General features: G+C 34.8%; 1 protein-coding gene across 1 annotated transcript; it reads right to left on the bottom strand.

Moving 5' to 3' along the window:
• Positions 1-209: 209 nt before the first annotated feature.
• Positions 210-27180, bottom strand: LOC124357913. The gene is made up of 2 exons (XM_046810029.1): positions 26945-27180; positions 210-4484 (listed from the first exon to the last, which is right to left on the bottom strand). The coding sequence occupies exon 2, from the start codon at positions 4342-4344 to the stop codon at positions 2863-2865; it is 1482 nt and encodes a 493-aa protein (XP_046665985.1). The 5' UTR covers positions 4345-4484; positions 26945-27180; the 3' UTR covers positions 210-2862.
• Between the last annotated feature and the right edge of the window lie 371 nt (positions 27181-27551).

Raw genomic sequence — 27551 nt, 5'->3', positions numbered from 1 at the left:
GTGATTTACTACCATACATTCCTCCCGTAAAGGTTAATTTTGAAATCTTACATCGTCTGATCAAGTCAATGACGAAGCTGGACCACTGCCTGATGTAGAAAAAAAACAATTACAACTAAACTAGTGAATTTATTTTTGCAAAGATCTAGACTGAACTGCAGAAGGATAGTGCTAAGCTAATTTTACACGATAAAAAAATACTTTTTAAATCAGTTTTACCTTTTTATTTGAGAAAAATCACATTAAAGCTTGTTTTTTTTTTAATTTACAAACAATAAACATGTTTTGTTTTCTTTAGATTATCTTAACAGAAGTAGAGAAAGTCATTGCAAAGAAAACATCATCATTGCATCCCTTACGGTAGTACAAAACTTTTGGTAGAGTTACACATGTTCTTAGTAAACAAAATTATACTACAATCGTGTTTATAAATGTTACAAATATCTTATTACAATGTTTCTAGTAAAATCTTGTTTATCTCAAAATGATCCTCAGATGACTTACACCACTTTTCCTTTCATTGCTTCATATAATTAGAACCTTTTACAATAATAATTATAATTTTATTACAAGAAATATTAAATACTAGATTTGTTACATGTTTATTACATTATCAGTTAATAATCGGTCATGTGTACAAGTCATACTCAATTTTTACATGTTTACACAAACATTACTATTAATAAAAGTAATAGCATTGTAAATTAACATGAGTCACTTCACAAATAAATCGGGAGATATGTTTAAATATTCATTTAATAAATAATTTAAAACTCTATTCTATCAACTAACATGACTTACTAGTTATCTTAGATATATGTTCAATTAAAACCTAACAGTTTACTCATATGAAATTAAAAATCAGTATAATACATATTGTTCTCTAGAATCTTGTGCTTATATGGTTGGTGTTATGACTATTATCCAAGTGTTTTTATTCATACCGCATCAAAACATTTTTAATATAATAAAATTCTTGTAATATATTGCCACTCTGTGGAGAGCTATCTTTTAATCTCACCTGAGTTTGACATTTTTGTAACAGATGTTTTTACGCGTTGTGAACCACAAAACTTAGATGATAGTCAATAAACAATGCATCATTCATTACAATTAAAAATACTTAAAACTAGTTTAATACATCACTGAGTGTATTGTAAATGAGTGCATGTAGCCTATCCAGTTTAGACTAAAATTAATTAAAAACTTAGTAATTCTAGTATTCATGAATTGACTGGAAAGGAAATACTATTTATAATGCTTCAAGGCATAATTTATTTCAAATGGCTTGCCAGATAAGTTACGATAGTCAGACTTCAAACAGACCATGGAACTACATAAATGTCTACATTTGAGATATTTATTACAAGTTTAGTCAGCATACCTGTGCTCTATTAAAAATGTGTGGGACAATTTGTTCTTTTCAGTAAAATTTTCTTTTAACTTAAAGTTTGTAGAGTAAACAAAGCCTTTGCAACAACGGTGAATCTCCACACTCAGTCAACAGACTAACCACACAGCTTGCAGTCAAATGCCAATCTGATAGAATCGTGACGTATGGTGTCAAACATTTTGATGAAGTTAGAATGAACAGAAGAGTAGACCGGATGCCCATAAGCAACAAATGCTTTGAGAAAGTCGAGGATTTGAGTCCTGGCTGCAGCCTACTTGCCGACAGGACATCACCTTTAGCAAGTGAAAGTGGCATTAACATTTTAATTTTAGATTTTTCAAGTATGGTATGTAGGTAAATTTGCGAAGGAACCGGAGTAACACCAGGTAAATTTATTGTACAGAGTAATTAAGAACTTTAAGGTGTGAGTTATTGATACACAAGCATAATTCAGTGTAAGAGAAGGTTCCGATGTATTCCTTAGTCTGGAAATCAAAATGCACTATAACTTCTGTAGTGCATAATATAAGCAGGATTCTTCTGCTGCAGCATATATTATATCCTCTCTTGGGGTACTCCATTTTACAAAATTACTAACTAGAATTGATTATTCCTAATCTTACCTGGAAGGTTCTGACATTCATACAGTTATTTATAAAAGATGACAACTTCCGCTGATTCTCCATGACATCAATGTGTGATGTGTTACATGTGTGTATAATCAGATGTCAGTATACTTGATAACCAAGATCCGGGCCTGAACACTGATTGATCAATAGCAAGCACGAAAAAGATCTAGGTTTGAAGACATACATAGGGGGAACCATTATATGCTCTGACAATCAAGTTGTCCCTTGAGGAACAAATATTTGAACCCCAGAAATAGTAGTGAACAAGTCTACAGCCAGCAGAAGTGTAAAGGGGAATGGGGAAGTAGGTCTGACAATCTATGTCTATTAAGGATTTAGGATACTAAAGATGTACTGTTTTAAGAACAGATATGAGACGATATTGAAATACAGGAGGTCTGGACATGAATGTGCAAGTTCACCTATGGACACAAACCCATTCCCAACAATACAGGGCTTTGAAAACAGGCCAAACTATGCAGCAACGGAAATAGTGAACTGTATAGATTCCATTGATAGAAATTGTTTATTCTCAATTTAAATCTATGTCTGAGAGAGATCAACATATAAAGTACAAGTTTGTGCTTCAAATTATCAGTTCTTTTTATTAAATTTATTATTACCTATTATTGTGAATAATGTGAAGTTAGTACACATGAAATAATTTGTACATTTTTACTTACAATTTGGCACTTCTGAGATTATTACTAATATGATTTTTATTATTAATCGATTTAAGTCAAAGTTTTATAAAATACTTCTAGGCTTTTTTCTAATAAAATCATTAATTTAAATATATAATGTAATTTAGTAACTTCACTCAAAGGGACTTGTCAAATATCATGCACCTTCAAAATCCAACATGCTCACTTCTTCCTCACCTGCAAAATGTACAATTACTTTACTTGGATAGATTGATGCGGTAAATAGAAAACGACATGAATCAACACTTTTTAAGTGTCCCAAGTCCCACAGTCTCAAGCCAGACTCAACGTCCCAGATACTTACATAAAAACTGATCAACTGAAATGTATTAATGGTAATTCTGTCATACAACAATAAAAATCTTGGTTCAACATACCCAAGTATAAACTTATTTGTGTTGGTAGTGAAACTTCTTCCACACACATTCTCGGAATCAATAATATCCAGTACACGAATCGTATCCCCGAAACTGAGAATAACTTTCGTGCTTGTCATCCAAAACCAATGATATTCATAGGGATGATAGAAACCAGGAAAATCCATTTGAGCCAAGAATGTGCCTCTGGTATTGTACACACACACTTGGTAGCAATTGCTTAAATATAAGATACAGATCGTATCTCCCTTCATGATACACCAAGCACTTACACTCTCTATGCGAGCCACCACATTGACAAACTTCATCTCATCCAAACTATATAAACTTATTTCACACTGATTATATACACAGGCCATCGTATTGACAAGAAACCGTCTAGAATCACTGTCATAAAGCATCAAATTTCCATCCTCAAAATCTTTAGTGATGTCAATACCAGTTGATGATAACATGTAATCAACAAATGACTGTTGAAAAATACTTTGTTTTGCTACTTTTTTACCTAAATCACAGTCCCAAATGTGAAGATAAGTGTGACGGAGATCAGTGATATTGGCACAATACCCGATAAAGAAATTATCAACAATTATGAAGCGCTGACGGCAAACATATTCATTTATGAACTCACTATCTTCAGGAATGATAGTATCTTCACTGAATTTAAACCTATACTGAAGCAGAAGCTCATTTTCTGGAGGTTTAAACTCAAAAATTCGTATGTAATCTGAATAGAGTGCTATAAGCTTGTTCTTAATAGGGAGTGTACGAAACTGATCTATCTTTTCAAGTTTAGAATGAAAGCTTGGAATTTCATCTACTTTCCAAACTGATATACCTGTACTATGATGTGAATGTACTAACCAATAATTGAAAAAATTATCAACAAAGTAAACTAAATTACTCAACTTTGATGGACACACATCAGTCTTTTTCTTTGTAAATCGTCCCTTACTCCAGTTTTCCCACAGCAACTTTTGCCGATCATAACTTTTCTTCCAAAAACATACATCTTCAAAGTCTTTGTTACCACTAGATCCTGAAGTACATCCTGAGGTTTTAAAATACTTTTCAGGATAAACACAGTATTTTCTCCAAATTTTGTTTGAGTTTAAAATCTTCGCCCAATCTCTACAGACACTGAAACAACTATGGAGATCGTCACCTCCCAGATAAGTTGCAATGGTTTCAATTATTTCTGGAGGTAGATCTTGTATGGACACAGCAACTGTAGACTCCATTTATAAGGGCATAAATGTGTTCTTGGAATGATCACAAAATGATGTCCAGGATTTTGTTGTTTACAGATGACAATCAGTGCCCTGAAGAAGTAATAGTCCACAACTGAAGATGTAATGTGGTCACAGTTTGATCATCCCAACTGAAACAAAAAAAATGCTTAGTCTCGATTCTGGATGAAATGACAGACATAATTACTGACAAATCATTAATAATCAGTTTATTCATTAGTATTAAAACAAATCATTACATTCAAATTTACAAAACTGCTCATGTATTGTAAACATAAAAAGTTAAATAAAACCTTTTCAAATGCTCACGGTATCTTAGTTTCTTATTTTGAAAGAAGTCCGGGGTAGTACTGAGGTGCTACTGAAGCTTGCACTGATGGCAAGGGGCACTTCAGATCAGTATTTTCCTGAATCAGATTGTCAAACTTCTTCGATGTAAGATATAGGATGTGATCCAAGATCGGGAAAGTACCGAGAGGAAATGCTTTTTGCCATCAGTGCGGCAAGGAAAAACATCCCTCAAGATAGTATCCAAATTTAAGCTCAGATCACATAAGCACTTATAAAGGTTACGCTTAAGTTTGGTACTACTAGCAACATATCTATGATAACCTAATGTAAACCAAATTATATCGCATAAAAACATTGCATAGTGAAATATTTCTATTCCTAGCCTCTTTCTTTGCACAAAATGACCTCAGCTGTTACCATTTACCGAGTAACCAAAACCAAAAATAATGTTATGAGAACAAACCATTCAGCCCAGCTGTTACTGAAAGAAGAGTATCCCAGTGGTTACCACGGAATTAACTGTTACTGCCACATCCAGTTAAAATACACTATTTTGTTTGTTATAGGTTACATTACAAATACACATCTCCTACACCTAGATTGCTTTTTATTCACCATAACATTAATACTATTTATACTGTAATCTGAAATGGAACGTAGTTAAAAATGATGTAATTTGATTTAACCCTTTCCTTCCTGCTGTTGCTTTAAAGCAACAAATATTTGTGATTTTTTTGTGCAGTAACTAATGCAGTCACAGGATATACTCTGTTTTGTCTAGAAACAACACACATTTGAAAAGGTTAATTAATTTTACTGTGTTGGTCACCCTGCTGATGGAATTATGGCTGAGTTGTAAATCCAGAGGAGCACTTGTTACTGAAGCTGGACTCATTCACAGTTTTCAAAGGTATGGCTTTTATTTATAAAGATGTTTGGTGAAGTGGGAAAAATTATTCTTGAAGAACTATACATGTAAACAACCGAAGTATTTAGTTGCTATGGTGATTATTGTATGCCATTATGTAGTATGTGTCTAACGATATCTGTTGCTTTGAAGCAACTATTAGAACAAGAAGTTCACAACCTTTATAAACAATGTAGCATTTGTGCAGATAGTAGCTCCTAAGCAACAATTGATTATGAAGCAGTCATACTTGAATAATAGGTCTTGTGCCTATAGTTGCTTTTAAGCAACAATCACTTCTTAGTGTTTAGGTTATTTATTGTTTCTGTAATTATTGTAAAATATGTAAAAAATGTTTATAATTGACTTCCTAGTTATTATAATAGTCGTATTATTTCATATGAATAATGATAATATTGAGGATTGGCTGTTGTTGCCAAGCAGTGATGTCTCTGATTTAGAAGATATGTCTGATGATGAGCCATATGAGCTAGTTTTCAACCAAATTTTTAACGCAGAAGTGGAATGTACAATAAGTAGTCCAGTACAATAATTTGGAGGAGGTAATTGAATATATACACTTATACAACTACATTTTCTTATGTGGATCTTGTTTTAGTTTATATTTACACAGCAGATAGTTTCTTTTGGCCCAATGTAGGCCTATATCGTTTTAAATCCTGGAGCATAAAATGTAATATTTACTATTATATTATTATTTGTTATTATTTAATTTATTAATTATTTTTATTTGTAATGTTTTGAGTATGCCTAGGCTGTAGTACAATAAGCGGCCATCACCACAATTGAATAATTGTATAAATAAATATTGAATTTATCGATATTCATGATTATCTACAGAATAATTACATGAAAAATGAATGAAATGAAAAATGAAATGAAAAATGCCTTTATTTACAGAGGCGAAGTTAGGACTTAAAAGTCCTCTCTACCACTTAACCTCCAAAAAAAACAAACAAAGTAAAATATTATCATACCTATTACAACATTGTAATTGACACTTGAACTAAATCACTTTAATAATTAATTACATATTGGATGTAACATAATAATGTATATATATAAATTATAATTAAAATTAACCATTTAGATTAAACTCTAACATAAATCTCTTTACAGGCAACTAATAAAACTATCCTATCCTAATCAGCTTTCATTCCCCATCCACGCAACTCACATACAGTTACCACAAGTGTGACCACAAGAACCACCAACCGTCACTCCCGCCGAGTCCGCAGCAGAAAGGCGCGAACCTCCGCCCCAAAGCGATCGCGCTTGTCAATAGTTCTGATGTTGTCTGGGAGAGCGTTCCACAATCGACATGCGGAAACAGTGAAAGATTTATTATATAAGGTTGTCCTATGAATTGGAGTTGATAATAAAGATGCACCCCTACGAGTTCTACGTGCACTAATATCAGACATAAAAACGAAACTTTGGGCCAAATAACTTGGACAACCATTGTGGATTAGTGCGTGCAACAGACTAAGTACATGAAGATCTCTAAGTTCTTTGGATTTTAATAGGGATAATTGCTCAAAATAAGGAGATACGTGATCATCACGTCGTAAGTTGAAAATAAACCGAATACAATAATTCTGTGCATGCTGAATTTTACTAGAAAGGTCAACAGTCATGTCATTGATCACCACGTCACAGTAATTGAAGTGAGGTAAAACTAGAGTTTTCACCAACATCACTCTAACATCCAACGGCAAGTATTGTGCAAATCGCTTGAGGCCATGTATACAGGCAAAAACCCTATTACAAATTTGTGACACCTGATCAGCCCATCCCAGGTTTTTGTTGATAGTTATTCCCAGGTTTTTTACTTTTTCATTGTAAACTATTTCTTTATTGTTCAGTATCAGTCTTGGAGCAGTATTAATGTCAATTTTAGTAATAAGCCTTTTATAGCCTATTAAAATACAGTTAGTCTTGGTTTCATTAAGTTTCAGTCCATGTCTGCAAGTCCAGTAAGCTATTGAATCAATATCAGAGTTCATTACCTGTACACAAGTGTCCATCTCATTAGGTGAAAAGTGGCGGTAAATTTGTAAATCGTCAGCGTACAGATGGAACTTTGAGTGTCGGATGCTAGTAGTTATGTCATTAATGTAGAGTGTAAAAAGAAGTGGTCCAAGTACAGAACCCTGAGGCACCCCTCGGGTGACAGGTTTCCACTCAGAGCACCCATTGTCAGTCTTGACACGCTGCTGTCGCTCGGAGAGATATGACCCCACCCACCTGACACAACCATCAGAGAAACCATACCTCTTCAATTTGATCAGTAAAAGAGGGTGATACACGCAGTTGAAGGCCTTGGAAAAATCTAATAGAGTCAAAATTGTAGCTTGTCGCTTGTCCATAGCAAGTCTTATATCTTCTGTGATTTTTAAAAGGGCTGTGGCAGTACTGTGGTGAGGGCGAAACCCAGATTGAAATACCGACAAAATATTGCCACTGTCAATAAAACGGGAGAATTGTTGGTGGACTATTCTTTCTAAACACTTGGATAGCGCAGGCAGTATACTAATAGGTCTTAAATCAGATGGAGCTTTAGGGGAAGAACACTTATTTAAGGGACGGATTTGAGCTCGCTTCCATATATCTGGAAAAGTTGAGGACATTAAAGATTTATTAAATATTGCAGTAATAACTGGGAGGGTGACTGGCAGAGTGCTCTTAATGAACTTGATTGGAATGTTGTCGGCCCCGACTGCATTGCTAGACATCCTCATGACCGCCCTGAACACCTCAGCCTCAGTCACCGGAGTGAAAGAAAACTGATGAACAGGTCTGTCAAGCGGAGAAGCCTCTAGCTCTATGACATAATCACGAGCACGGGACAGATCAATGGGGACGTTAGCAAAAAAGTTATTGATTATATTTGGATTTAAATGGGTTTGTTGGTCACCATCAGATTTGCCCACTCCCAGCTCTTTCAGTTTCGTCCACAGGGTTTTAGTTGTTTGTTTCTGAGAAAGAGAATTGTAGTAAAATCTAATTTTAGAATTTCTAATTTGTTGCTGTGTCTGATTTCTCAGTCTTTTATATAAGCTCCAATCGTGCTGATTCTTTGTTCGCTTAGCCTTGCGGAAAGCAGTGTCTCTCTGTCTTTACAGATGGCGAATAAAGTCAGTAATCCAGGGAGCAGGCTTTTTTGTTACACGTTTGAAGACTATTGGAGCATGTTTATCAAACAATTGAAGAATTAGGGAATTAAATTGAAAAACCATATCATTTACGTCATCAGAAAATAGTATTTCATGCCAAGAAATATTGGAAGTATCGAAAATCAGAAGGTCAAGATCAATGTTTTTGTAGTTTCTGTATTTAATAAACTTTGGTTTGGGTTTGGGGAGAAGAAGTTTGTAGATGCAAAATATCAAATCATGTTTTGAAAGTCCAGGGGCAGGCAGTTGTCCATGGTGCGCAATGAGGGTCGGGTCACCGACAGCAATTATGTCCAGCCAGGTGTCGGCAGCGGCAGTATGGTGAGTGGCATGAAGTGGTAGTATAGTCATGTTACAAGAAAAAAACATGTCGGATAAAAAGGTTTGATCGTAAGTAGCTGGTCCAAGTAAATCAGTGTTAAAGTCCCCCATCACAATAACATGACTGCAGCGAGCCAAGAGGTTAAGAAGTTCATGTTCGAATTCAGCAAGATAGCCAAGGTTAGGAGCTCTGTACATACATCATAGATATTTAAAACTCATAGTATAGGTCCCCTGTTTATATATACAAATCTTAATAATTTAACAGTTTGGCCTCCAGGCCTTTTTTGGCAATACCTTGTAGCAGACCATATGTATCACATGTGCTGCACAAGTTTTGTTACCGGCGGACCGTGTGTAGCAGATACGATCACAAATATTAGTCCTTTATTTATCTACATGAATCGTATTTGCTGCACATTTACTGTCTATTGACCTATATTGTGTGTTTGCCTGGTCTGTGGTTAAGGGAAAGGCAGTCTTGGTTTTTTATGTTGGCGCTCCTGTTACCCCCACCACCTTAGTAAATAATAGCCTGCCCTACACTGCAGCTGTGATGAATGGTATTTGAGTGGAACAGTTTGAGTTATTATTAGTTAGAAATATTTATGTTAATAAGTCTGTTGTAGGTTATGTGTTTGTATATATTGTGTAAATAGTTTGCAAATAATGAGTGGTGAACAATTATTGAGAAGTGAAGATATTTATATTGACAGATATGACAGCACAAGTTCTGAATATGATAGTGATGCCAATCGTGAGTACATGCCAAACATTAATGATTTTAGTGACAGTAGTGATTGTTCTTTGTCTATGCCGAAGAAGAGACATACAAGTGTAACAACAAACAATGTTGATGATGTTTTATCTGGGACACATGAAACACTGGGAGCCGAGTCCTCTGATGACCTGTCAGAAAGCGAGGTTAGGCCTATGCAAGTAAGTCCAACACAGAATCTACTTAGTCATGACCCGGGTAACCAAAGTGAAGTTGTTTGGTATAATGTCACAGGAAAGTTAGCTTTGATTTTAATGTAGACAGTGGTTTCAATGCAGATATTGTTGGTCCAAATTACTTAGATAAATCTCCCACAGACTACTATCTGTCTTTTATAACCCCTGACATTATTAATAGAATTGTTGAGCAAACAAATCTTTATGCTTATCAGTACATTATCAAAGGAACTTTGAATGAATCAATTTCAAAACATTCCTTACTTACTACGTGGCAGATACTAACCCATCAGAAATATTATCGTTTCTTGCCCTGGTTATTTGGATGGGCCTAGATAATAAACCACAAATTTCAGATTATTGGTCAAAGATGATTTTGTACAAAAATGCTTTGTCCAGGAAACAAAAATTACCAGAAACAGGTTCCGGCTCTTGCTTTCCATGTTACATTTTTCAGATAATGAAAATATCATTCCTGGAAATAAACTGTACAAAATTGAATGGCTAATTCAAGTATTGAATGAACAATACCACAAAGCTTGCACTGTTGGAAGACAAATGTTGTAGACGAATCTATGGTGCCTTTCAGAGGACGACTGTCATTTAGGCAGTATATACCTAACAAGCGTCACAGATACGGTATTAAACTCTACAAGGTATGTATTGATAGAGGTTATACCTATACCGTTAAAGTATATGGTGGGAAAGAAGGAAATTCAAATTCAACTGGAACAGTTACTGAGAATGTTGTACTTGATTTGACCAAAGATCTAGTAAATGAGGGTAGGGAACTATACACTGATAATTTTTACACTTCTGTAAATCTAGCTAAAACCCTTCTGCAAAAAAACTCACTTAGTAGGAACGCTGAGGAAAATGCGTAGAAACAACCCTACAGCTGTTACTAAAGCAAAGTTGAAGAAAGGCCAAATTAAAATGCTACAAAGTAACTCTAATGTAATCGTGAGTAAGTGGAAGGATAAGAGGGATATTTTATTTTTAACAACTAAATCAGTTCCAGAAATGACGGCTATCACAACAAATGGCATCTTACAATTCACCTATTAGAAGATCGGTTTAATGGTATCGAAAAATTGCTTTAGAAATTATTGCTAACGCATCTATTGTAAATGCCCATGTTATGTACACTACTCTTACACAAAAGAAGATGGAAATTACTGAATTTAGAGAGCAACTGGTTCTTGGACTCATCAAAAAAGCCCAGATTTTATGTAACGGTATGCCTAATTCAGAAGACACCACCCCCCCCCACCCGAAGACACTTCACAGCTGAACCACATTATCATGAAACAGATAAGAGGAGTCGGTGTTCTTCATGTTATGAAAGAATGAAAAGTGAATTCGGTCGGGGGCATGCTGTTAAGCATGCGAAACAAGTTAAAACAATGTACCCAGGGTGTAACCCAAGTACTTCTATGTGTACGGACTGCTTTTTAAAAAAAACATGTTATTAAGGCAAAGAAGTAATAAAGGTACATTTACCATTTTAACCACTAACCATTTAACTATTAACCGTTTTCCAATGCAAAATAAACCTCATTTTTAATATTAATGTAATAAAGGAGTATTTATTATTTACCTAACATGCTTGATTTGATGTGTATCACATATGAACACATACAATTTACATTCACAGACAATGTGTATCATATGTGATCACTTCACATAAAGCTGTACAATCCATTGTATGAAGTATATTTATGTATGCTTTATCACGGATATTGAAAAATAATGTCAAATACTTCTTAATTAGTCTTTGGTCTGTTGGTATAATTACTGATTTCACCTATGGTCTGTGCCAAGATTCTTTCATGCAGCATATGTGCTGCACGTGGAGGCCAACCTGTTAACAAGAGATATAAAACTATCTTGGTTGTGTGTATTTATATAATTCAAAAAACAAAACAGTATAACATTTAGTTAATTTGAACTATTTTGATGAATAAATTGTATTTGAGAGTTTTTGACTAGACATGAGACGATACATAAATGATTGGAACTGCTTTCTCGTGACTCTCATAGATGAAATGGTTACAGAACTGTAACAAGAAAAAAGTTAAAGGTTTGAAACAGTGATATTTGTAATCAATATACGATTATTCTATTGTGGTTATCGCCGCTTATTATACTGCAACCTAGTTCTATGTACTAAGTAAAGTTTAGTACCAATTTCTAATTTATATGTGGTTTTTCAGTTCCCAATTTCTGAAGAAGAGAAACACAGAAAACTGTTTAAGGGCCAGAAGGTGTAGAAGAGGAGGCAGAAGAAGGTGAAGAAGAGATTGACGGCAGTGTTGAGGAAGTTATTCGTGAAGAAGAGGTTGTCCGAAGGCTTGAGGAAGTTATTTGTGAAGAAAAGGTTACCAGCAGGGTTGAGTTAATTTTTGGAGAGGTTGAAGATCAGACAGAAGAAGTTGAACGAGGACTTTCCTCTCAAAGACCAACTCGTGGTAGGCCTAGAGTTAGGGGAGGAAGGCAAACTGCTGCTACCACTCCTTATGTGGAACCAAGGCAAAGAGGAAGAGTAAGGATCAAAGGTATTAGATGTCGAGGTGGACGTGGACGTCATGTATCTCCAGCAGCAATATGGAGGAAGCAACAGTTTATTCCTCCAGACGGAAATTGGAGTGGAAATATTCCTTATGCACCAGCTGATACGATAAATAAATCTCCGCTGAACTATTTTAAGATTTTCATTTTCTGGGGTTAATCCGATGCCCCAGTATAGGATGTTTTGGGCCAACAAAATCCGTTTCCCCCCTGTGGAAAATGTTATGTCACATGACAGATTTTAATTAATTTAAAAATATCTTCATGTGGTTCATAACACCACACAAGTTCCAGGCTGAGAAAGACTAATTAAAGTAGCACAGTTACTCAACCATCTGCAAGATGTTTGCAGAAACATCCTCTCTGAGCAAAACCAGTCAGTGGAAGAGCACATGATCCCTTTCAAAGGAACCTCCAGAATGAAACAATTAATAAAAAAGAAACCAAAAAAATGGGGTTACAAAACTTTTATGAGATGTGGTACATCTGGCTTGATGCATGACTTTGCTGTGTACGTGGGCCAGGAGAAAACTTGTCCACAGTACAACTTGAGGTTCTCGGGGTGATATCGTGATTCATTTGTGTCAGGATCTGGCTCACAACCTTGGCCACAGATTATTTTGTGACAATTGGTTTACATCCATTAAATTGTTCAGATACCTATGACAGCGTAGTTGATTTAACCCTCTCCCGCTCGCATTGTTTCCAGGCGCTCACGGTGCTTCTAACCTGAATTAATTCGCTCTGCCGGTCGCGCTCGGTCAAAATACGCGGCATCTCAACTTACATACGTTCTGTCATTGTAATTAACTATAATTCATCATCATCATCATCGTCAGACGTTTCCGTTCTCACGGGTCGTCGTCGTACACAGCCTCCTCCACTTTAGTCTATCCTTCCAGGTCTCCTCTTCATCCACCTGTATTTTCTGTAGTCCCCTTCTCTCTATGTCTTTCCACACTTGGTCCTCCCATCTTCCTCTCGGTCTTCCTCTTGGTCTTCTTCCTCCTTCCTCCTTCTCCAGTGCTATTCTAGGCATTCTATTATCTCCCATCCTCTTCACATGCCCCATCCACTGTATTCTTCTTCCTTCCATTGTCTCTTGCAGTGAAACTACCTTCAATCTTTCTCTGGTTATTTCGTTCCTTATTCTATCTCTTCTTGTAGTCTTCTCTATCCCTCTTAAAAATCTCATTTCTGCAGCTTGCAATCTGCTTAAATCATTTTTAGTCCACGTCCACGTCTCTGCTCCATATAATAAAATTGGTTGGAAATAAGATTTATACATCAATACTTTTGATTCTTTCCCAATGTTCCAACTCCACACAATCTTCTTCACCATATTGAAAAACTTTCCACTCTTCCATATTCTGTTTCCTATCTCTTCTCTTATTGTGCCCCTATCTGTTATGATACTTCCTAAATAACAGAATTCCTTCACCTTTTCAAGTCTTTTTCCTTCAACTAACACGTCTTTGTTATTTCCATCCCTTCTCTCTACTTTCATTACTTTACATTTTTGTATGTTCATCTCTAAACCATATTTCTTCGCCACTTTTGCCCATTTGTTTAACTCTCGTTCTAACTCTTCTTCCCTATTTTCCCATATCATTATGTCATCCGCATATGCTATTGTCTTAAGTTCTTCTGCTCCTCTGTTTCCTTGTACTTCTAGAATAATTTCATCCATTATAATATTGAAAAGGAAAGGTGACAATATGCTTCCCTGCCTTACTCCTCTCCTATAAATAATTAATATATATAATTAACTATAATTATATATATTAATTATTTCACTATATATTGATTCAATGAAGTTAATTGTACGAGACCAGGGAGGGGGCACACGGACAGCTGGGCGCCGGGTTGTTTGTTGCGCAGTTACTTGGTGAAGGTCATTGTCTGGCTCGCCGTCACTGCCCCTGCCACTTTGATCACTCCGAACTACATCCGCAATGCCAGCAACCACTTCACAAAGCTCTGGTACATCACTACACTCACTTGAATCGTCGCAATCACTACTAATAACGAGATCGATTTTACTGTCACGAAGTGCACGACAACAACCCGCCATTGTTTCCGCACAACTAATATAAATAGCAAAATAATGGAATAAATCTACTGTAAAAGTAAAGTGAATGGTCTCCTGATAGCAAACAACCCGTAGTAGTACAAACTATTGCTACTCGAGAGCAGCACTTATCGGCTCTAGTAGATAAAGCAGTGCGTGCCGATCTGTGCCGTTTAGGCTGCAGTGGCTATTTTGTGGCCGTGCCGATTCATGCCTTGCGAGCGGGAGAGAGTTCAAAAACTCTTTGGTTGCTGTACGATGGTTAGACAACAAGCCCATCACCATGCTGTACGAAGAGTTGTTTTATCCAAATAATATGATTTTTGTTCTTATTCTCCCTTCTAAACTGCTATTATTTACTCACTTGTCGTTTAGTCCAGAGTGGGCATTGCCATTCTCGTCTGCTAACTGAGGTTACGATTACTGTGTTCTTATTTTAGTTCAGTAAAACAGTTATTTCAGTGTTTGAATGTGATGTATTTATTACCTGAAGAATGATAAATATAGTTCAGTTTGATTGTAAGTGACGAAATAAAGTTATGTAATTGGTTATTTATATTTCAACGTTATGTGTTAGTGTTTTGCCGGCAAGCGTATAACAGTCTACCTCACTGAGCTGTGTTTTCAACTATGGTGATGTAAATTGTTTTGTCTTCAAAGTCTGTCTCGTTATTTACTGTGTGTTAGAAATTTTTGAGGCAGAAGTGTTGGTGTTTTGCTGGTAACCTTATCAATGTCTTGTTTTGAACCTAATCCATGTTTTGTAATAGGCCTAGTTTGGTGTAAGTAGTTTTTTCTTCAAAGCATGTCTATCACTTTTTACTTCTTGTTAGACTATTTTACCATACATTTTAGTTATTTAATACATGATGGAAAATTGTAGAGACAAATCAAGTGATTTGTGGGAATTACTAAACCCAGTTAGTGACAATGAAGTAGATTCTGACAGTGACATTGCTAGTGTTGGTAGTCATCTTTAATCGGATGATGAAGACCTGTTAGATTTTTCTTCTGGTGGTGAGGACAATTATTGTCTTCAATTTGAGTTTGATTCTGACGACTCCAGGGCAAACAATAGGCCTGAACGACAGATTCCTAGATCTGAATCAGAAGGTGATGTAGGCCTATCTCTTCCTAATTTCTCACTACCAACTCGTCCATCAGACCTGTCTATACGACAGACCCCCTCCCCATCACAAGAGATTCCACACATAAATGATGTATGGTTAAAAATTTATCCTCCTGAACCAAGACAAAACTTCTTGAAGTCTTGAAAAAAAATTCTTGATAAGAAACCCCGGAGCTAGAGAATGTCCTATAAGTCACGAGCCAATAGAATATTTTAAATTATTTGTAGATGAAGGCATGATAAATGTCATGGCTAGAGAAACCAACAAATATGCTGCAAAAGCAGATTGGAAAAAAAAACTGTTATCTGGGAAATGAGAGAACAATCTAGGCTTCAGACTTGGCGTAATGTGACAATTGAGGAAATGAAGCAGTTTTTAGCTAGTGATAAATATGGGTTGACCTCATGTAAAAACATTGCAGATTATTGGTCACAAGACCCTGCAGACTTTATTTCCTGGTATGGAAAAATTATGGCCTTACGTAGGTTCCAGGCAATTCATGCCATGATGCATTTGACTTCACAACGGTCCATCAAAAGAGGCCAACCAGGGTATGACCCTTGGGTTAAGATCAGGCCATTTTGGGACGCTGCTAATGCTGCCTTCAAAAGGCACTGGACTCCCTACCAAAATCTTAATATTGATGAGAGTATGGTAGGGATGAAGAACAGATGCTCGTTCATCCAGTATATGCCCAATAAAAGACATGCATGCTATGGCATAAAAAAATTTGAGTTGGTTGACTCAAAAACTGCAAATATGATACACTCTGTGCTTTACTCAGGTAGAGACTAGTTGAAGACTGAGTAGGTGACAGCTTTACCCACAGAGTTGTGTATGATCTAATGGAGAGAGGTCAGTGTTTGAATAAAGGTTATTATGTGAATGTGTTCACAGATAACTTTTATACAAAGTTACCTAATGAACAAACCTTGTTACAACACAACACCTTTATGACAGGTACAACTAACAAAAATACTAAGGACTTATCAAAAAGTGTGCTTAACACAAAACTTGGGGCACAAGAATCTGTTTATTTTAGAAAGGGACCAGTGCTTTTGACTGGCTATAAGCAAAAGCCCACTAGAAAACCAGTGTACTGGTAAACAGTGATACCATGCTGAAGACAGGGAAATTACAAGTAGAAGTGGCATTGTGGCTAAAAAAACCTACGCTCATTTACCACTATAACAAGCTAATGGGCGGAGTTGACACTAAAGATAAGTCCATTTATCACCTTTCTTGCACTAGGCCTACTAGAAGATATTGGAAGAAGATTTTCTTCAACATCCTGGACATGGGCATTCATAATTCTTTTATAGTATACGGTTTTCAGTGTACTCCACAAACTCCAATGCCAAGAAGAAAATACATTTTACAAATTGTTCACTTCTTGGCAGGCACTGGAACACCAGTTGCCCCTCATCATTTACCCCTCTCTCCAGGTGGTTCTCACAAACTTGAACATCTTCCAGGGGAAAAAACAAGGGTTTGCTGTGTTTGTCCTCCCGAAATAAAAAAAAGATCATCTTGGTAGGGTCCTGGTTGTAATGCAGCTGTGTACAAGGAGTGTTAAAAAAAAATGACACATGAATGGAGAGCTACCAAACAAAAGAGGAAAAGATCAGAGGACAGTGATGAAGATTGAAAGATGTGCATTACTTTATCAGACAGTATTTACAGTGTAATGTTTCCATACTTATAAATTTAATTGATTTTATAGTTTTATTTAATTAAAAATACAGTATATCATTACTATGAGCCAGATAGAAAATAATATAATGATTTAGTGAACATTTCTTTTATTATAATAAATATTGCATAATGCATGTGCTACACATTTTCCTGCGACTGAGCTTCAAATATATAAAACCAAGGTAAGTAATAGTCTAAATTATGTGTTTAGTATTGTTATGTATTAGTAAGTATGTTTGGCATGTTTACTACCCAACTTATGCACTTTAGTTCCAAAAAAATATTATGTATAATTTTCTTTCAAAACGCGTTTTCACGAATATGCATGGCTTTAGAAAAATGCGTACCAAATAATTTTGTTGTTGTAAAACCCCCATACAACTATATATTTTCTGAAACTAGACAAGTTTTTCTATCTTTTAGTTATTTTGGAATTATAAATTTCAAACTTTCTATTAGTTTCCTACGCATGGTCTCAAAATTACGTAAATTTAATTTTTTTATTTCAAGTTTCACTTAAGGTAAATGTACCAAAAGCTGACAAATTTAATTTCTCTTTTAAATAATAAGGCCTACTGTGCAGCATATTCTGTGACTATGACACGAAAAAAAACCTTGGTTATTTGTGTTTTTTTTTTTTTATTACCGTCAATCAGCTGTTCATTGTTTCTTGTTGGAATGGAGGGAAACTCAGAAGAGCTCTACAGGTAGGAGTGTCTTTGAAGGATTTCTGCTACAGTTTTTGCTAATGACGTAAGTGTGAATTTCTCATTTTTATTGTAATAATTTGTATGCACTTAGTGTTTTAACTAAAGTGGGAATAAAACATATACTAATGATTACTTTATTAACAATATTTGTAAATTTATAGTCCTACATTTTTTATTTTAAGAGGTGTCAGGCATCGGTACACAATATATGTGATGTTCCTTAAGCTGACGGGGGGGGGGGGGTGGTGGTGGTGGTGTTATCTTTAGGGACATGTAAGTTTTTTTTTACTTCACATTTTCATTGACATAAGGTCTGATTTAATACAAACTGTCCATTGGTTGTGGCTCTAAATAACTCTCAAATGGTTGGGACCAAAGGCTGACATCCATATGTACCTATGTCAGCTTTAGGTAAATCTGGTGTCAGGTTTAGGAAAAACAAAATGTTTTTTTACTAAACAGTTCATAATAACTTAATTGAATATTAGTATTAAAACTTAAGCTATAGCAGACTTTCATAGTTTTGATATTTAAAATTTGATATTTTTTAAAGATTTTTTACAGAAATAAGTTTTATCGGGGTATGTTTCTGCCTGCAATAAAAATTGTCAAATTGTTTGCTCTAATTCAATATTTTATTGTTGAGCACTACTAAACTTAAATTCAAAATTTGACTTTCAAGTGGTATTTAAAGTTTGAAATTGATATACCATAAAGTTAGGTCTCCATTTATTTATTCTGTTTCAGGTTGAAATGGCACCAAAGATTTTGCAATATTCAGAGGAGCAAATGTGGAAGGCTGTTGAAGATGTTCAAAGAGGTCTTTCAAAATCACAAGCAGCAAAAATCAATAACGTTCCACGACCTACACTGATAAGTAAATTGAAAGAGCAATCACCTTTATCCTGCCGGATGGGCAGAAGTTCTATTTTATATAAGGAAGAAGAATCTTTACTTGTAGATTGGATTTTTAGTATGGCAAAATCAGGGTTCCCGATCACAAAGGAGCAATTGATTGACAGTGTTCAACGCATTTTAGTTGAACTGAAGAGAGAAAATCCATTTACTAATGGAAGACCTGGCCGTAAATGGTACAATGGATTTTTGTCACGGAATCCACAACTTGCCGAAAGAATGACTCAAAATCTCACTAAGAGTAGAGCTGATGTTACAGATGCAAATATTAAAGCATGGTTTGCCGAAGTGTATGACTACCTAAAAAACAATAACATGGAAAGTGTACTAGAACATCCTGAATGTATTTTCAATGCAGATGAGACTGCTTTTTTTAAACCCTGCTGGCAATAAAGTGCTTGTAGAAAAGGGACAAAAGAGTGTGTATCAACGTGTCAACAGTGATGAGAAAGAGTGCATAACGACTCTTGTCATGGGCAGTGCTTCTGGTGTTGTTGGTCCAACAATGGTGGTTCACAGTTATGCAAGAATTCCTGCAGACATCGCAGACAGCACACCTCCTGATTGGGCACTAGGTAAATCAGAGTCAGGATGGATGACAGGAGAACTCTTTTATGAGTACATAACCAATATCTTCCATCCTTGGCTTGACAATAACAACATATCAAGACCTGTCATACTCTTAATTGATGGGCACACTTCTCATCTCACACTCCACACTAGTCAATTCTGTGCCGACAATAACATTATTCTTGTATCTCTGCTTCCCAATGCTACTCACTTGTTGCAGCCAGTGGACGTAGCCGTTTTCAGAACCTTGAAATCTGGGTGGAAAGAAGCTGTTAAAAACTGGAGAATTGAAAACATGAGTAACCCTGTTCTCAAAAAGAGGCATTTCAGTCCTTTGCTGAAAAAATGCATTGATGACAGAGTGAGGTGTGAAGTTTTACAGAATGGATTTAGAAAATGTGGACTTCATCCTTGGGATGTTAGTGCTGTTGATTATTCAAAGATCGAGAAGGCTAAAATTACAACAAATCAACAAAGAGAAACTCAGCACACAAGAGAATTGTTTCCAAAAGAAAAGAAGCTAGATCTAAAAAATGGATTGGAAGTATTAGAACACTACATAGGGTATGAAAAGGTACAGGCATTCAAGATGTGTGATGAATGGATCGGACAAGAAAAGGATTTATCATTGTTTAACATTTGGAAGCAGATAAACAATGAACAAATTCATATTGACTTGCCAACAACAACAAACATCACAGCTGAGTTACACAAAGGTGAGACAACTGAAGAAATACTTGTTCAAGACATAAATGAAAACCACGATGATTCACAAATGAGCAATCACGAGACAGCGTACTTAGAAATCTCTGACGCCAAGCCACAAGTAGAAAACAAAAATTTAGAAGAGGTTGCCAATGAAAATGAAAACGTAGACATCACAGTAGTTGAAGACATAGAGAGTGTTAACACTATTTTAAAAGAAGGAGGCATCCTCCTTTATACTGAACCATCAACCTCAACTGGGACAAATGAAAATGATGTGGTTCGCCAAGACAATTCAAACCCAAGTCTGAGTATGCCACAAAAAAAAAATCAAGTTTTGCTACCATCTGGGGAATTAATTCCCTCTCCATTCAAAAAAACATTGTTTTGGCCAGAACCAAGTAAAGAGGTCAATAAAGTAAGAAGAAAGGAAAAGATCCCGAGTGTTGCCACCTCGGCACAATGGGTTGCATATCACAAAAAAAAGAAGACAAGAAAAAGGATGAAGAAAGAAAGAAAAAAGAAAGAATGCTGAAAAGGCAAATTAAAAAAGAAGACAATGAAAGAAAAACCACAACAAAGAAATCCAAAGTGACAGACTACATCTGCATGAAATGCAATGCTTCTTGGAATAATGAAAAGAAACAAAATATTAAAAACACATGGATAGATTGTGACTCGTGCAACAAAAGTGTACATTTAAAATGTCTTTCGAAGAATCATCTTTCCAAATTCAACCTGGATGATCCCTCTTACGGTGATTCTGACTGCGACTTCTTGTGTGAGAATTGTGATGAGGATGAAGAATTATAAACTTTGTGTGATAAATTAGAGCCTCCATCAAATTACAAGTCATACCCACATAGGCTATTTATTTCTTACTATGGTCCTTATTAAAATATAATTGACACTACTAATATTATTAACAGCTTTTGTATATAGTTTTTTATCGTTTAATTTTGTTTAGTTGTGCTTAAAACTTGTCTTTTAAGTAATAAAACCATTAGTGTCAGCTTTCGGTACAGATACCTGTTAACTTTTGGTATGCATACAAAATTCAGATGTCAGGTTTAGGAACATTGACATGTTATTTGTTTTTAATTATTATTATAGTAAAATTTGAAAAATGTACATAATGTGACTTTATTGAACACCCTAAATAACCAAGTGTTCTTTTAAATCCATTAATATTAACCTATCTTAATTTCAACATAAAAATTGAATTTTCTTTTGGTTGCAAGGTTCTTGTACTGTCAGCTTTTGGTACATTTACCTTAATTCAAAAAGTATGTATAACATTGATTCATATCTATTAGTAGGTTATGTTATTCTACATATTACTGAATAAAACAACATAAAGCATCATTATAAAAACACAATATTTGAAGTGTAGAGATCATTAAGAATAAGTACTTGTAAACAGAGCTAAAATAGCCTGCCACTACAGGATTTTTAGTTGCCAGCTCCAGGGTTAAGTCTAAAAATTTGATGTTTGTTACTATTAGTATGAAAATGAACCATTCTCATGGGAGAAAGATACTTGAACTACTAAAAAGTTCTGCAAATTCTTCTACTGCATTTATAGGTAAGCTACTGTTTTGAACATCATTAAAAAAATTAAACACAACCACAAAAGGTTAATGTAATGTTTTCTTATGAAAAGGTTCTGTAAATTCTTAAATAATGGCTTTTAAATAATGATAAAACCCAGAACCTACTTTGTAGCCTTAAAAACACTAACCATAGTTTAATAGAAAATAGTAACGTAAAAATCCTCGGTGTGATATTTGATAATTCATTGTCTTGGGTATCACATGTAGAATTTGTTTGTATTAGATTGTCCAGAGTTATATTTTTGTTAAGATCCCTTATGAGCATTGTTCCAGAGAATTATGTAAGAACAGCTTACTTTGGATTCTTTCAGTCTGTGATAAACTATGGCCTAATTCTATGGGGAAATAGCTGTCATGTTAATAGGATATTAGTGTTACAGAAAAAAGCTTTAAGAATAATGAATAGGGCAACTTTCAAAGAACATTGTAAACCATTATTTATTAAATGTAAGATTTTGACTGTGATAAACTTGTATATTTATGTATGTTTATTGTATATGAAGAGGAATTTTAATTTAGGTTTAGTTGTACATAGATCTGATGTACATAATCACAATACCAGAAATCAACTCCAGTTAGATGTGCCATACAGTAGGTTAAGTAAATGTAAAAATAGCTTTTATATTGTAAGTCTGAAAATATTTAACAAGTTGCACAATGAAAGTAAACTCTTAGATTTTAAACTATTTAAGTTCAAATGTTACAATTGGTTAAGCTTAAATCCCTTTTATGATTTAAATGAATTTTTTAGCCTTAGATCTGTAAATTTGTAAATTTTATCTTTGTTAACTTTGTGAATTTTTTTTTTTTTTTTTTTAAATTCTACTACGTTTACTAACTATTATTACTGGGTGGTTTTTGCTCGTTATTTTTCTAAATATTAAACTTAACCTCAAAAGTTAATAGGCTATAATATTTTCTTATGAACGTAAAGTTCAAAATACATCTCTTACAACCAATATTATAAGGCTTGTTCTATTCTATAAGAGGTTCAATTATTCTATTTGGGCTTTCAGTATCTGCAAGAATTTCTTAATCAGATACTTCAGGTTCTACAATAATATTACACCTTCAGAGTAAATTTTTACAGAGCGTATAAAAACATTATATTGTGACAGATATTGGGAGTCGACTAAATTATTTGCTGCCTCATATTTTTTACATGACGCAACCAATAGATTTTATATCGGCCCGATCAATGTATTCAATGTCAGAGTAATGAGTCATGTAGGGTCCGGCCTAAACAGGTATATGTTGAAGACTACTTATTGATTACTTGTATTGTAATAAAATAAAATATAATGAAACTAAAAGGAAATAAAACTTATATTTGTTAACTTAGAATAGAAACAGAGGCAAGAAGACTTTTACATATTACCTTACCCACTCAAACAATTTAATTGAGACACAAATTGTATATTACTAAGTTCTATAAAACACAGAAAAATGCAACTATGATAAGTGACGCTTCTTCACCAAAGTCCGAACTAGCTGTGTAAACACAAAGTCTGTATTTTGGAATGTAAAACGCAAAAAGTCTGAGCAATCACAAAACAGCTAAAAATAAGTAATTAATGACGAAATGCGCAAGATAGATACGCATAGGTAGAAAATGTTAAGCAAAACGTCTAGAAATAGGAACTGAGGACAGGACACGAGGAATAAACGTTGTCAGAGGTAGATACTGCTGCAAAAATGTTAAGACCTCACAAATTTCTTCAACTTTGTTGGCCTGTTTTTTTATACTTTGTTTGTTTGTTAGCCTGTGTTGAGTGTTGTTTATCCCCTCCACATTCTTCCTACCTCTCCTTAAATTGTAATACTCCCTCACACAAAAACCTTATTCCTGTCGGTCCCCTAATGTTCAGATTATTCTAGATATAACCTAAAATTTGAAACATATTAGCCTATCAGTTATTGTGCAATTATGGATCGCAATCTCCTAAATATTCTTTCTAGGAATGAAAAAATACTGTCTTAAAAAGTGGTTTGGGATAGGGTACGATAAGCAGACCCGGTTTTTTATACTGAAGAATGTATTCATTGTTACCTAATATTCGCATTTCAAATCCTAGACTATCAATCGATATAAAAGTATCTATAGTCCTCAATAACAATCATATGTTTTAAATTAAAATATGAATTTAATATTTACAGTGATCAAACAAATTATTATAACCAAAATTAGGAAAACTGAAGACGACCATATTTGCTCCTCTCACAGTTACAGTTGTTTCTTTCCCACTAATTTCACATAATGCGTTTTTAGGTACAAGTCCAACATGTTGAAGTCAAAATGTATCTTATCATCTTTCAAAACAATGTAGTGTAGTTTTCTAAAATTGACTGCCATTTTTAATAATCAAATGTTGGTACTTTGGGATTATACCAACCACACCAGTATGAAGGACACAAAAATATAAATTTATAGAAACGAACATGATAGAACGAAAAAACAACTCTTTAATTACAAACTTACAACGATTAAATGGGTTCAGATTCCGTTATATGCCCCCAACGCTTAAACTTTTTTCAATGAACTTAGAACGTTATAAAACGATGTACTTGAGTAACAGAACTAGCATTCCATCAATCAACAAGCATTTCCAGGTATTGTGATTGGTATTGTTGTCGCTGTTATCTTATCTTTCTCGAGAATCCCGATTACGGCAGGCCGCGCGGCATCACATGATTATCTAAGTTTTTTGCACGGTACATAATTGCCTTTCCATTACAATTCAATTTATATTTCTGATCAGCCCCTCTAGAATTTGATATTTTACTGATAGACATCAGCGCGGGGCACTGAAGGCGCTGATGGCCGGAGGCACTCGCATTTTGGGTGGCGGAGTGTGATCAACAATAAAAACAAGTTTTGTGTGATTTTTTCAATAAAGAGTTTAGTTTTTGTTTGGTAATGTTTGTTTTTGTTGAATTTTTGTGTTTGGACGAATGTAGGGGTAAAATACAAAAGTACAACAAAGCGACGCACCAGCTGAACGGCCGGTGAGACTCTGCAATCACGTTATCTACTAGACCGCTCGACTTTGACCTCTGTCTGAGTGTCTGAGGATGGGGAGGGGTTTGCGATAAGACAATTCCTGTTTTATATTGACGAAATATTGTTCTACGCTAATCTAGTAATCAGTAGAAGCAAAATTTCAAATAACGATTCATGTCTGGGTGTGGTCGGTATAATCCCAAAGTACCCAAATGGTATATAAAATTGAAATATTACATTACGAGTATTATTTAAAAGTGATTACAGCTGTTGATATATAGAATAGTTGATATATGATATAGAATATTTAAGTTAATTGTTCAAAATAATTAATCCGTATCAATTGATTATATCAATGGTTATGATTAAGTAATATCGTTTGCCAATTTCAATCTAAAAAACCGGGGAAATTATAAGATTAAAGGGCGACCTGGCAAATCACGAATTTGACGTTATCAACATATTCTGCTCATCCTCCTGAACAAAATATATATATGGTTTTAGGGGATGCAAATGACAAATAACATGACTTTAGAGGGTATATACATAAATAGTTAAGTTCTTAATGTTTAATGTCCTGTTTGTGTGCTGTGTCTGGATATCTGTAAGTATTATCTGCAGATGGGACTGATAGTGTATCTGTTATCTGAGAGCTCTGGGGCAGAAGTCAGACTTAACGTGTACTGTAGGTTGGATCGAGTGAGTGTGATAATCATGGATCAACCATCCACTGGTTCGACCAATTATAGTGAACTGGTGTCATAAATAATATCTGCAGCTGGGACTGATAGCATATCTGTTACCTGAACGCTCCGGGGCAGAAGTCAGTGCTTCACTAGATAATTAGACTGAAGGTGCTGCCGAAGTCCAAAATGATGGCCGGAGGCACTCGTCTCAACTCGATAACAACTAATTAATTTGTAGCTCGAAATTTAAGAAAAACGTTCATTTGGATCAAAATTCTGTTCATTTCAGTATTATTTTTTATTTACGTTTGCAAAGATGGCGCCGCATCCGATGACATCAACACGAGGTTACAAAAGGTCACGTGATACCCGATGTGGATGTAGAACATGGAAATATTGCTCCGCGCTTGAACAGTTGTTCCATTTTTATGTTCTAGAACTTCCGTTATTTCTCATTTTCACCCCGTCAAACCTTATATTGTTTTGTTCTGTAGGATGATTCCAATTAGTTAATAACGCAAAACTCGTATTTTGCCGCTCCGGCCGTTAATGTGACAATTACCAAAACCACGTCAACTTACCGTACCCTACCCGTGGTTTGAGATTGTTATAGCTAATGTGGCTAAAATAGCCTATAAGGTAACAAATTTTTCAAAACACCTATTCTCTGATATGGATATTTTAAAACAGAGCAATGTCTACGTACTTGTTGAGTATTTTCTGATCATTTTGGAACACAATAGTCCATCAGACAGAATTGTAGGTTTAGCCTATAGTAAAAATGTTAAAGTATGAAGTCCTACTAAATTACCATACACATAAGAGTTTACCCTAGTCTTTATAAAAAGTGAAAACACACAGAATTGTAGGCTTAGCCTATAGTAAAAAATGTTAAAGTATGAAGTCCTACTAGGTTACCATGTACATGGTAGTTTACCCTAAGTCTTTATAAAAAGTAAAAACAACTTTATCAAACAGAATTGTAGGCCTAGCCTATAGTAAAAAATGTTAAAGTATGAAGTCCTACTAGTTACCATGCACATGGTAGTTTACCCTAGTCTTTATAAAAAATGAAAACAACTTCATAATGGTCCTCTTAGCCTAAAATCAAACAAACTGTCTAAAGTAAATGTTATCATTTTGTTCAGGTTGACAATTAGAGAGAGTTAAGAATATAACAAAATAATTTATTTTAACTATCCTATGTTAATTGCACTGTCACCAGGGCATCTAACATAACACAAAAACACTAACCTTAAATCCAGTGCGCCAGCATATTCAATTATTACTTATTCACTTCACCTAGAAAAATAACGTAACATCACGTTATCAGAATCGATCGTGTGTATTATATTCTTTAAGTTCAGTGTAATTATCTGAACGCTTTCCTTCATGAAGAATGACGACTCACACGACTCCATTATAATTTCTACCATTTCACTTCCTCGGCCGACACCAGCAACGCCTGTGACGCTACGGTTATGCCAACCTTTCATCTAGGGAGTAAAATTTACCTCGAAAAAATGAAAGTTACATTTCATTTTTTTTATTTGAAAATAGCTAAAGAAAGTTAATCTAATTGTAACAAATAATCCATTAATTACAATAACACTTTATAATACAGTCGTTAGTTACGTCGAGTATTGGCTTCCTTATGATCTATACAAATGCTTATGGACCTGGAATATTATTATCGTCGGTCTAGTTATCAAAGGTCGTAACTCCAAAAAAATCGAAAATCAACTTTTTGGTGTTACTTTATTCCTCCGTTCGGTCTCTACACATGTAGAAAACGTTATAACTCCAAAAAGTGTTTAAAAACCTCAAAATCACCATTATCAAAAGTCGTATCGGAAACACC

The sequence above is a fragment of the Homalodisca vitripennis genome, chromosome 3 (assembly GCF_021130785.1).
Source record: "Homalodisca vitripennis isolate AUS2020 chromosome 3, UT_GWSS_2.1, whole genome shotgun sequence".
NCBI classification, from domain to species: domain Eukaryota; kingdom Metazoa; phylum Arthropoda; class Insecta; order Hemiptera; family Cicadellidae; genus Homalodisca; species Homalodisca vitripennis.
This window is presented reverse-complemented; position numbering and strand designations above follow the sequence as displayed.